Raw genomic sequence first — 11902 nt, 5'->3', positions numbered from 1 at the left:
ATGGTCGAGAGGATGCTGACCGAGATAGGGAGGTTCGAAGAGGCGCTCGTTGATTTCGAGGAGGTTCTCTCCCGGAATCCGCGGCTGATCCACGCGCCGCAGAGGGAGATGAAGCCCAAGGAGGAGCGGATGATCATGGCGCAGATGAAGTTCCTGGAGGACATGCGGTTGCTGCTAAAGGAGATGCAAGAGGCGATGTGGAGCTATAAATTAATGGCTATGGAGGATCCCTTGGATTTACGCCCTTATTATCGTAAAGCTTTGATGCGTAACCAAAGAGAGGCCGACCAGCTATTCGCTAACTATAAAAAGCTCCACGCTAAACAATATGGATTGGATCCATTTTTGCCTTCTCACGACTATTAACACCATAAAACCACTTTCATTCTTATTTTCAGATTAGATAGCCCAATTTTGCACTTGTCAAAATCCTAAGTATTTTCATTTCATTACGCTTTGTTACTTGCTTGTTATATACTACAAACTATACCAAACATAAATAACAAAATAATGTAAAATCATGCAAAGCAATTAAAGTTTAAACTCACTTATTACGAAACAATTTTGCAAAAATATCTAATAATCCTAAGGCTATATACTCAACAAATTCTTGTGGATTTTCGAATTGGAATTCGATTTAGTTTATTTAGGTCTGCAAAGGTGGTAGATGAGTCTAAGAGTGAGTTCCATACTTCCATGTGAAAAGGATATAACGAGAATGCCTTCTTCTACACAACTATAATCCTACAATAACGTAACCAAACCAAAACCACACCAGCTTTAAATATTGTAGTAACAACTATGATAATGAATCGCAAGATGGATGCCTCTTTCAACTTAGTTCCACAGAAATGGAGCTGACATTGCAACCACGGCAATCAACCAACTGCAGGTGATAAAGCTTGAAGCTGCAACAAACCCAAATTAAACAGTTGATTTGCGATGAAACAAAAGGTAACGCAGCATTGTGTAGAAAATTTCTCACCGCTGTCAGCAACTTCACTGGAGCTTTGCCCAGGGCTCGAATCCGATGAGTTCGTCGTGCTGTTTCCCGGATCCGGGCTGTCCCCTCCAATTGCACCTGAAAACAAACACCATGCCATGCATCTGGATTCTGAATTTTGTAACATTATAAGTCTAAAATAGAATTAAAATGAGTAACTACATACGTTTTTTGTAGCATGGGAAAGCAGTGGAATTGAACAAGTTGTCATAGCCCTCGTTACACTCACACGTGTGAGTGAGCATGGACGTCTTCTTGCACGTGCCCCCTCCACAGTTAGTCCACGAGCAGGCTGCAACACATGATCAATGTGGGAATCAATTAAATGATCAAAGAAGAGATTGCAAATTAAGACTGGTTTCATACGATCAATAAAGCTGCTTGATTTGTTGTGGCTGGGTTCTGGAGCAGGAGCAGGAGCTTTATCACCGCTGACATTGACTGCACCTTGAGATAAACAAACAAACGATGAAAAACCACAACGACAGTAAATGTAATCTGAATATTTGGTGAGATTAGAAAGAACTGACAGTAGGGAACAACGCAAGGCAGGAATTTGAAGGAGTTGCTATCATGTGGGCGTGATTGTGTCCAGCCTTCGTCGCATTCACACTCGTATCCAAGACTGCTACTATTAGAAGCCACGCACTTTCCCTTTCCACAAACAACTACTTTGCACACTTTATCACCTAATTATCAACAATCATATAAATATGAGATACAATAAGCATTCCCTAGTTACACGCGTATTTTCTTTCAAGAATAACTTATAACATAGTTATGAAATGGAATATGCATTCCCTAGGAAGCTTGTTTCAAGATAAAAAAATGGAGTACTCCCTCCATTTCAAGATAAGCAAAACATTTCTTTTGGGCACAAAATTTAAGGAATTGATATTAAAAGAGTTAAAGTATGGAAATGAGTGTATGAGACAGAGAAAAGTAGAGAAGTAAAGTAAGTAGAGAATAAAGTAAGAGAGACGATTTTTTGCTAAAAATAGAAATGACTCACTTATAGTGGGACATCCCTAAAAGGAATATGACTCACTTATCTTGGAACAGAGGGAGTATTTTAAACAAGGATTCCATAGTCAAATGCACGAGTAATTTGTTTCATGAATCACATCAAAATAGTATAAATATAGAAGCACGAATGTCATTGCAACCAAAAATCTTTACTCATCCAAATATCCTGCTAAATTTTAAGGATTATAGTTGAAAGTCTCTATAGCCAATAAAATCTATAGTTTGATTAGCCGATGAGTTTGCCCTAAGTGCAACTATTGAATGTTCTTCCTATCTTATTTGGCAAGATTTGACACTTCAATATATATGCATTAGTTTTATTAATACTCTCCATGTACGAAAATTGTCTCATCTTTTTAATTTCCATTGGTCCATCAAAATTAGTACTCACCATACAAAAATGGGAAGTTACTTCTATTTGTCTCCTCTATTTCCTTATCTTTCTCTCTTATACTCCCCCGTTCCTTTCTAATTGGAGCATTTCTAATTTGGCACGAGATTTTATGTAGTATTGTTTTGTGAAGAAAGTAGAGAGAATAAAGTAAGAGAGAAAAATTAAATCAACACGGACACATGTGCATATATAGTTTAAAAACTTTTAAATCTATAGTTATTAGAAAGAGCAATCACACCCTTGCGAAGCGAATGATGTTTCCATATTCAGAAATGTGTCATTTAAAGTGAGACATCCCAAAAAAAAAATGAGTTACTTAGAGTGGATCAGTGGGACGGAAGGAGTACTTTATTTACATCTTCTCATTCTCTCCTACTTTGCCTACTTAATCTATATTTTTCTAGTAGTACTAATTATGTATTAAAATTCGTGTCATTCACCAACAGACCTATTTTTTATGGACGGATGAAGTATAACAAGTTCGTAAAAAATATAAAACATTCGGTAATATTTATCAAAATTTGTTATGTTTCATTTTAATTTAAAAATCTTAATTACGTTTTTTAACTTGCAAATATCATCACAAATTCACATTCTTTACTTATACATGAAAACATTTAACAGTACAGTATTTATCAAATACTATCATTCTTAGACTATATATTTAAATTTTATACTAGTAGTATTAATTATATTTGTGTTTATATAGTAATAAATCTCTTTAATTTTTTTTATATGTTTATGTATTATAAATGTAGGATGTATAGAAATAAAAATATATGGATTAGATATACTCCATCCATCCGTCATTAGGAGTCTCATTTCATTCAGTAAAAATGAATAGGGACTCCTATTTTCGGATGAACTAAAATAGAAAAACGGGACTCCAATTCACGGACGAAATGAGTAATATTTATTTTTTTAGCCTGATTAAACCGGTAACCTAGCATGTAATGTGGATGTTAAGAGTTTTGATGAAAATTTTAATCCGATAAAATTCCAATTTGATTAACCCGCAACTTGAGTAATGCTACTATTAATCAATTGAAACTGATGCAATTGATATTCCTAATGAAAAATAAGACAATTTCGTATTCACGAACACATGCACGAATATCAATTTCGCTAATCACTTAGAAATAAAAGAATACGGTATCACATACTCGCATTACCCACAAATAGTTTCACTTATATAACAAAATTTCATTCCAAGAAACACACAATAAGAGAAAAAAAATTAGTTGCCTCATTTTGCAATCACAATATAATCAATCCATAAATCAATAAAACAGAGTAATAATAGATGATTAAACTGAAAATGGAAATACCGAAACCAAAGTTTTCGAGTTAAGAAAACAAATGGCACCAAATTAATTAAGACAAACCGAGAAATGGGATGCTGAATTTGGTGGAGGTAGAGGCGGAGGCAGATCCCAGGGCTAGTGTTATAACAACAAAACCAAAATACACAACTGCAGCCATATTCAACCTTCTATAGAAAATGATACTATAAAAAATGTGTAGTGAAATTCGAGCGTTTACAGTAAAATAGAGCTAAATTGCTAGGTATTTCGGTGCAGCAAATACTTGTCGAACGAGATCATATCATATCTATGAAATAAAAAAAGATTTATGTAATAATATGGGATTTGGATTTATATATATAGAGAAACTGTCGACGTATGAAGTCAAACGTATACTGAGATTCGATGGGTGTTAATGCAATAATATTGGTTGTGATCATAATCTGTTATTATTTTCTCTTTTATTGCTGCTATCATATTTCACGAAATAAATCAGATATGTGTAAGTAGAGTTGTCAAATGAATTGGACAGATCCAAACCCGCCATGGTAAGACAATTTGGGGCCTGGCTCGGCCCAGGCCAGACACACCACCGAAGTGGGCTAGGTTGGATTGAGTTCCTTTTCTATGACCATGCCCATGTATGTATAAGACCGAACTCATTCGATTTCTAAAAAAGATTACCAATCCTTAACTTTTCGAGGAATTCTTTTTTTATAAATTCGGACTTAGCCCAAACCCACTTATAACTTCGGACTTAGCCCAAACCCACTTCCCCGTGTATGTATTTTTCATGCATTTTTTAATATGTCATGTATTTTTAAATTTGTAAATAAAAACAAAAAGTTTCATTTAGATTATTAAAATTATTTGTAAAATTTAATTTTTTTACTTATAATTCGTATATATTCATAGGATAATTTTAGAATTACATAAATACTAGTAGTATTATAGTATTGTGGATTAAATAAATATTCATATTCAAAATTGCAATTATTTTTAAGAAAATAAAATATAACGAAGCATTTAAATAATACTTCATACAATATTTTTAAATAAACATAATTATATTTGTGAACCTTATTTAATTCCAGACTCATCCTAGCATTACGCCGATTTTTCACCAAAATCAAATTTAATTTCTTCAAGAAATGACACCTAATTGAACCGAAATTAAAATAAAATTGAACCTGAGAAATCATAAACAAAACTAAATCGAAAAATCGAACTTGCATGAAAAAGTATAACAATTCAAAAAACAATTTGATTTGATTTTCATTTATAGTCGTATATATAGATAACTATTCTATAAAAATTGATTATGTTTTCATTTACGTGGTGATTTGATTTGATTCGAAACCCAATTTTCTTAGAAAATAAAATCAAACCGAATAAAAAATCCGAATTTTTTTTATTTTTATCTATATGATTACTTACTCTCTATGATATAGAAATAGCATTCACTTGAAAATAAAGAGAATTTACAACCCACAATGTCTCACCGTTAAAGTATGTATTCTCTCATATTTATTTCATCAACTTTACAAAGTGGTTTCTAAGTAATCCTGTGAATAAAATGATACTTTCAAATTAAAGCATGGGAAACATAATTAAATACTCCATATATGTAAAACTATCCAAAAACAGCTGCATGTCACCCAGAAAAATAAGGATATCTTATAATCACAAAATATAAACAAGAGACTCTAGAGATCCCCCAAACAACAGAACAAGTACTGTACAAAAAATAAACGCATACATACACATACTAATTCATGAATTAGTATCCAACTAAATAAAGCTACTATTATTGTTGAACTTTTTTGTGCAAAACCTCAATCGAAACGGAAAGCTTTCTGAATAAAGACACACACAAAATCAAATTAGGCAGAGGTTTTCCGACAAGATCAATAAGAAGACATACCGATAAATGGTGATAGAAAAGGGACGGCGAAGTTGGCGGCGGCGATGGAAGATTGAAGAGCGATTGTAACTGCAACGAAAACAGCGTAAAGAACTGTAGCCATCTCTAAACCTCCTTACAAAAGTAAAAAAATGTAAGATTAAGATGAAGATAAAAGGGAGTGACAAGTTAGGTGTTTGGTACTGCTCTTAATTACCATTTGTAAATATGTTTAAATTTCAACGCCGGATTTTGGATTTGGACAAAATGTATAATGGGAGCGGTTGGTAGTTAGGCCTTTGTTCAACGTCACTATTTCCGAGCTTCATTTTCTACTTTTTGTGATTTTGAAGCCCAATTTATATTTATTTCTTCAGCCCAAAAACTTACCCAAAACTTGGTTTTAGGAGTAGCAATTAATGATTTGGTGGATATATTAGTTGTGAGTAGCAAATGACACATCAAGCAATAAGCAAAATCACTAGTACAATGTGAGGACTAAAGCAATACAAAAAAATGCAATTAACTGCTCCACATTCACATATATCAACAGATTAAGCAAAGTGTTTACACTAGAATGGAAATTACAAATCTTGGAACCAAGAAATATGATCAAAATCTCGAAACCAAGAAAAAAAGTTAAACCAAAACCAAATCAAACACGTTACACTATATATCAAGTCTGATGATTAATTACTCCTCCTCTGTCAGCAGTTCAAAACCTCCCTCCTTGCACCTTAATCAAAATCAAATCAAATCACTCATCATCAAATTTACAAAAACACAAGTAAAAAGGAAAAGAAGAAGAGGTTAAGAAAAGTGAGTGACCTCAAATCCAACCAAGGATCTACAATAGTTGGTGTTATTAGAAAGCAGAGTGGTAGATGATCCACACTCACTCTCCTTGAGCGAAACAGCTGATCTATCAAGCTTGACTGACCAAGGATAGTGCGCGACGACGTGGGAGGACGACCTCTGCATCCGGACCGCCCTAGGCACGTTCCGGCCCTCTATGGAGGGGCGGCGCCTGTCTAGGAGCATCTCGGGAGGCCGCTGCTTTGGGGCGCTGTGGGACCGGACTTTAGCCCTCGACGACTGCGTATTGGCCATGTAATTGGGGTAGTCGTTGTAGACGGACTCTGCCTTCGGGTACGAGAATGGGAGCCTGGCGCGGTCGGCTTTCGACACCACTGCTGAGTAGCACTGCGGACTGCTCTCCAACGAGTACTCCTCAGCCGTCTCTTGTTGCGAGTAGCTGTTTCGGCCTCTTGTTGCCGCCTTGTACTCGCCTAGATCCATCTCCACGATCTTCACATTCTCCTCCGCCCCCAAATCCTGCATCATCAATATTCATTTGTCAATAAAACAGTATGATGATGAAGAAAGTAAAAGGAAGTAAAACATTTACTTGATTGGAATGCCTAAACAAATTTTCATGGGTGGATTTTGTGTGATTCAAGCGGTGGGCTCGGGCTCGGGCCTGCACCGCGACCAAGGCCTGCATACACCGCAGCGTGGCCGTGGCTTGCTTCCTCACCAAATGGCCTCTCACCAAGGCCTGCAGCTTCACCAATCCTTTCAACGCATTCAGAGCTTTTCTTGCCTGAAACTCACTCAGATCAAGTGAAGTGTTAGTATGTTCGAGCTCGATTTGTTTGATCTGAAGAGGAAGAAAGGAGACGCACCAAATACGCGCGAAAAACAGCTTGGATCTTGGTAGCCGCGGCGGCCTTATGAAGGGAGGCCGGGGCGGGCGAGGGTTCGGTTTCGATGTGGATATCTACGGGCTTGGGAGGGGCTGTGGCGGAGGAGCGGCGGAAGCTCCAGCGGCGCTTCTCCTTTGGGGTGGTGGGAGTTTGGGGGCGGTGCTCGGTTTGCTCCTTTTCTTTCTCTTTCACCTTTTCTTTCTTCCCGGTCAAGATGTTTCTTAGCCATCGCCCTGTTTTCCCCATTTCTCTCCTTTCGCTGTCTGAATCTCTTCAGACAATACAAAGGAAAGCAACAGATGATATGAAGGAAATGGCTTAGCTTAGCATGTTTTCTTCTTCAACCTTTTCTCCCTCTCTGAACTACACATATATGATGATTAGTAGCTTTCAAGAAATAATTGCTAGCCTTTATGGTTGATGTACTTTTACATTTACAACTCTATTGCACTTTCAATCTTTATCAACTGTAAAATAGGTATCATTGCAATAATGGTATGTAAGAAACAGAGAGGAAACAGGCCTATTCTTCAACTCTCTTTAATAATATAGATAATGTGATTGACTAAGCCAATTAATTAAGGCTAATCCACTCTCTTGTGAACCCCTTATATATTCCTATGTACTCTTAAACTTCTTTCCTCTTTTCTTGTGATCTCTCATCCTATGCTTAATTTGCAAGATAGTATATTAAAGAGTCTAAATTTAAGAATTTGGAGGGGGCCACGTTATCCTAACACGCTCCTCTTATAATGAAAATGATTAGTTGGGATATCATATGATTGAATAAAAGAAAAGTGTGGATTTGGAAGGAAGACTATAGTGATGAGAAAGCATGTGAAAAATTGGTGGGACAGATCAGAACATGGTTAATCCGTGTAGAATACTCATGTCAAGACAACTGATTTTCATCCCACATTAAAATTTGTGAGATGGTTTCGATCATTATATTCATTTCTTGTAGTTGTGTTTTTGCTTTTATGAATTTACTTTGTTATGCACTTTTGTGCATGTGGGGTGAATGGAATCTTACCCAACCTTATTTCATTCACTTTATTGCTAAAGGTGATTCTTCCATGTTACTTCCTCTTTCTCTCTTCGCGCTGGTGTGACAAGAATCTAGATATAGCTATATTCTAGATGTAAAAGATATGAAAATATTTATTTGTAAAGCTTCAATTATATAGAATTATAGATTTATGATTGCTTCTTGCTAGTACTATAGCCCTTTCTCTACATTCCTCTTTCAGATTATTTTATCATTCTCTGAACAATCCTTCATTTGTAAGACTTACTCATAAATTCACACACGTGATCATTTTGCATAATTTAATCTATTAGTACGTGGTTAGTTGCCAAAATATCATTAGCTTTGACTTCATTTTAATTTTAGACATATTTTATGAAAATGTTGAAGATCCAACAGTGTATTTCCTAGAATATTTTGTAATGGGAGGAACTTTTCAATAGTATCATTATTGATACCTGAATTTAAAATTGGATTAAAATACAAAGTAGAGAAATAAATAGTACTCATATTATGAATTTATATAATATGAATTTTATTAAAGTATGGTGACCAACAAACATAACAAAATTAGTGGGGCAAAAAATTAGATTAAAATTAGGTATATGTATTGGGAAGAGTGGTTTTTATGGGATCTAGCACATGGTCACATCTACAATGCCCAGCTGTGGTGCTCTAAATTACTCTTTTAATAGCACTACTTGCTCAACCCTATTAACTATCCTATCTATTTCTGTTTATTAGTGCTCTTTCATACTGATACATGCATTTATGCTTCACGTACATGCATTTATTTTATCAACACAACTGATACGAAACCAAGATATGTGTAATATTTGGTGGCAAATTATTAAATCATGGCCAACTATAATTAAAGCTGTAAATTAGTCAATTGAATTATGTCGTGAAATTAATTTCCGACATTATTTGAACTCGAATAATTTTCAATTTCACTTTGATGTTACTCATGAAATTAATTTTTTTGTTGATTTAATTTATATAACATTATCAATATTCATATATCTCAAACTCGGGTACATTAATTGTCAACTCACGACGTTGATATCTCATCTATATATATGTGAAATTTGATATTTTGATGAGTCGTAATTAATGGCTAAAATAATTTTTCTATATGTTTTCAATTAGACTCGAATTGTTTACAAAAAAAAATTAATGTTTTTGTACGTAACATGATCACTTAATAATAAAGTTATCTGTTATTAATATTGTACTAATGTTTTAGATGTTGGAATTAAGGATTATATAAATATAATTATGATTGGTTGTGCATCACATGGATTGTTTGAATGCTTCCCCCTTTGACTTGACTGTTTGTCTTTAGGAAGCCGCTCTAGCGTCTAAATTCAATAATTTACTCTTTGACAATTGGATTTTCGGAATAAGCTATTGAAGATTATTACTATATCATTAATTAAACTTTATTGTATTGAAATCGACCCAGTAATTATGAACGTAGTTGATCTAGAATGAGATGAGTTTTAAGTGGGAACTCTATAAATGCTATCCCACTATAAGAGAGACGTTTTTTTGGGGGTGATCCAAGTGTAGACAATATCAACACAGTATCGACGGTTGACGCTGTATTGACAATGTGTTGACATCAAAATCTTAAAATCTTACAATATGTTGACATTTTGTACACTATGTTGAAATTCACAAGCAAAATAAATTGCGACAAAATATTCATTCTCACTCATTGGTAAAAATAGTTAAAGAGTTTTTACATATACAAATACTCAAAAAATGCTTAATATTGCTAAACTCTAACAGACATCTACGCTTTAAGTCCATAACAATTTAATACACTTTGGCGCCCATAGACCAAAATTTAATTTTGATCATTTTATTGAGCCACATAAAGAGCCATACACTTAAGAAGTTTGTAACGTGGTAGTCCAATATTTTTAATATGATCATGATAATCTAAGGGCTATAAATTGGTAGTATTAATTATGATAAAAACTAGGTTCATTGTTTTCCCTCTATGTTCATATGCAGCAGACGTCCTCTCAGCATTTTATATCATATTACTCACTCGGTTCCACGAGAATATGCACTCTTTTCTTTTTACTCAATACAACAAGAGTACGCATCTTCTAATGTTGGAAACTTTTTTCTCTCACATGAAGTGAGACCCATGTATTCTCCACTAACAATATTTTAATTATTTTTTCCTTCTTACTCCTCTCTTATTTTATCAACTGTAAATTAAAACTTGTATCCAACTAAAAATGTATACTCTTGTGGGATATTTTTTTCTTCTTATCCCTCTCTTACTTATCAACTGTAAATTAAAACTCGTATCCAACTAAAAATGCATACTCTTGTGGGATGGTGTTAATGACAAGTTAATTAGTTTAAATTTATTCATTGCATTCTTTAGCTTGAAATTTGATACCCACTTTGCATGGTTGGAATATACGTATTATCCGCTCGTCAATTATTTAATTTCTGTTGATTTTTTAATGCACTTTATTTGTGACTACGATTTGCATCACATATGGGTGTTGATTATACGGTTTTCGACGATTTTTCAATAACTGAAATTTAAGCCCCCCATGGTTCAGTCCCGTTTATTGGTTAGGGATGTGATCGGTAACCAATTACCAATCGGTTAAACCTAAACAATCGACATTAACCGAAGTTTTAATTTAGCATTAAAATTAGATTTAATTTTAATTTATGTCTTAAGCTAGTAATTAAAAATTCAAATACCCTACGCCCTTCCTTGTACCCATACCCAGCCCCGATATAATAATTTTAATAAAAAAATTGAAAAAATGCTTATAGAAGCGATGACTTGGGTTCAATTTAAACCTAATCGAACTGACTGAATAGCACCGACATGGTTTGTTTTCATTTAATTACAATCTTGATTATGTCTGCTTGTCGATTTAGGGATCTGTATTCGGGTGTTGCTTGCTACTATGCGTATGGCCATTTCTGACACCCGCAGATAAATGATAGGCCCATAATGTTTAACAATGCGTATGGCCATTTTCGTAGTTTCGCCTAGGTTGAGATACAATTGGTCAAATTTCAATCATTCATAATGCATTATTTTTTTAAAAAAATTAATAGTTTGTATATATTTCATTATTTATCTTTTTCGTTAATTATATGGCATTTGTTCATAATTTGTTTAAATTCATATCTTATACTAATTGAAAGTGAATATACCTTCACCTTGGTATAAACGGCTGATACTATTAAAATTAAAGCCCATTTTCAACATAATCTAAGGCTTGCTATTCAAATAGGTCGGGCTAATTATTTATTATAATAGGCCCAACTACTGTAGCCGTATTGGTCCACTGTTATCCTGGCCTGGGCTTCAATAGTTGATAATATTACTGCTACCTTATTTTTTATTCTTCTAATAAACACAAAATGCAATTTGAACAAATCACACACCATAAAAATATTTATGATTTCTAATCCATCTGTTCATTCACATCTTGTAGCATTTTTATTTTATTTTAATGCTTACTCGCTTTATTTATTGTGGTTCAAGT

General features: G+C 34.2%; 3 protein-coding genes across 3 annotated transcripts; 1 reads left to right on the top strand and 2 right to left on the bottom strand.

Moving 5' to 3' along the window:
• On the top strand, positions 1–366 carry LOC148927207 (uncharacterized). The gene has a single exon (XM_089056520.1). It carries the CDS (start codon positions 1–3, stop codon positions 364–366), a length of 366 nt encoding a protein of 121 aa, XP_088912646.1.
• Positions 367–617: 251 nt separating this feature from the next.
• Positions 618–6016, bottom strand: LOC125192134 (uncharacterized). The gene is made up of 6 exons (XM_089069847.1): positions 5652–6016; positions 1534–1692; positions 1370–1444; positions 1170–1295; positions 986–1081; positions 618–908 (listed from the first exon to the last, which is right to left on the bottom strand). The coding sequence occupies exons 1-6, from the start codon at positions 5752–5754 to the stop codon at positions 838–840; spliced, it is 630 nt and encodes a 209-aa protein (XP_088925973.1). The 5' UTR covers positions 5755–6016; the 3' UTR covers positions 618–837.
• Positions 6017–6137: 121 nt separating this feature from the next.
• On the bottom strand, positions 6138–7929 carry LOC125201255 (protein IQ-DOMAIN 19-like). The gene is made up of 4 exons (XM_048099293.2): positions 7316–7929; positions 7039–7233; positions 6459–6965; positions 6138–6366 (listed from the first exon to the last, which is right to left on the bottom strand). The coding sequence occupies exons 1-4, from the start codon at positions 7580–7582 to the stop codon at positions 6346–6348; spliced, it is 990 nt and encodes a 329-aa protein (XP_047955250.2). The 5' UTR covers positions 7583–7929; the 3' UTR covers positions 6138–6345.
• Positions 7930–11902: the final 3973 nt, after the last annotated feature.

This window comes from Salvia hispanica, chromosome 4 (genome assembly GCF_029641045.1).
Source record: "Salvia hispanica isolate PSC_SH4W2 chromosome 4, Shi_PSC_v1, whole genome shotgun sequence".
In the NCBI taxonomy this organism is placed as follows: Eukaryota; Viridiplantae; Streptophyta; class Magnoliopsida; order Lamiales; family Lamiaceae; genus Salvia; species Salvia hispanica.
This window is presented reverse-complemented; position numbering and strand designations above follow the sequence as displayed.

What these genes read in the sequence shown, in the direction of transcription:
- LOC148927207 (XM_089056520.1), top strand. Translation starts at nt 1, where the DNA reads ATGGTCGAGAGGATGCTGACCGAGATAGGGAGGTTCGAAGAGGCGCTC.
- LOC125192134 (XM_089069847.1), bottom strand. Translation starts at nt 5,754, where the DNA reads ATGGCTACAGTTCTTTACGCTGTTTTCGTTGCAGTTACAATCGCTCTT. An exon ending in GCCTTGCGTTGTTCCCTACT is followed by an intron (nt 1,445 to 1,533) that starts GTCAGTTCTTTC and finishes CTCAAGGTGCAG; the next exon opens with TCAATGTCAGCGGTGATAAA. An exon ending in TTTCCCATGCTACAAAAAAC is followed by an intron (nt 1,082 to 1,169) that starts GTATGTAGTTAC and finishes GTTTGTTTTCAG; the next exon opens with GTGCAATTGGAGGGGACAGC.
- LOC125201255 (XM_048099293.2), bottom strand. Translation starts at nt 7,582, where the DNA reads ATGGGGAAAACAGGGCGATGGCTAAGAAACATCTTGACCGGGAAGAAA. An exon ending in CTGTTTTTCGCGCGTATTTG is followed by an intron (nt 7,234 to 7,315) that starts GTGCGTCTCCTT and finishes AGTGAGTTTCAG; the next exon opens with GCAAGAAAAGCTCTGAATGC. An exon ending in TGTTTAGGCATTCCAATCAA is followed by an intron (nt 6,966 to 7,038) that starts GTAAATGTTTTA and finishes TTGATGATGCAG; the next exon opens with GATTTGGGGGCGGAGGAGAA.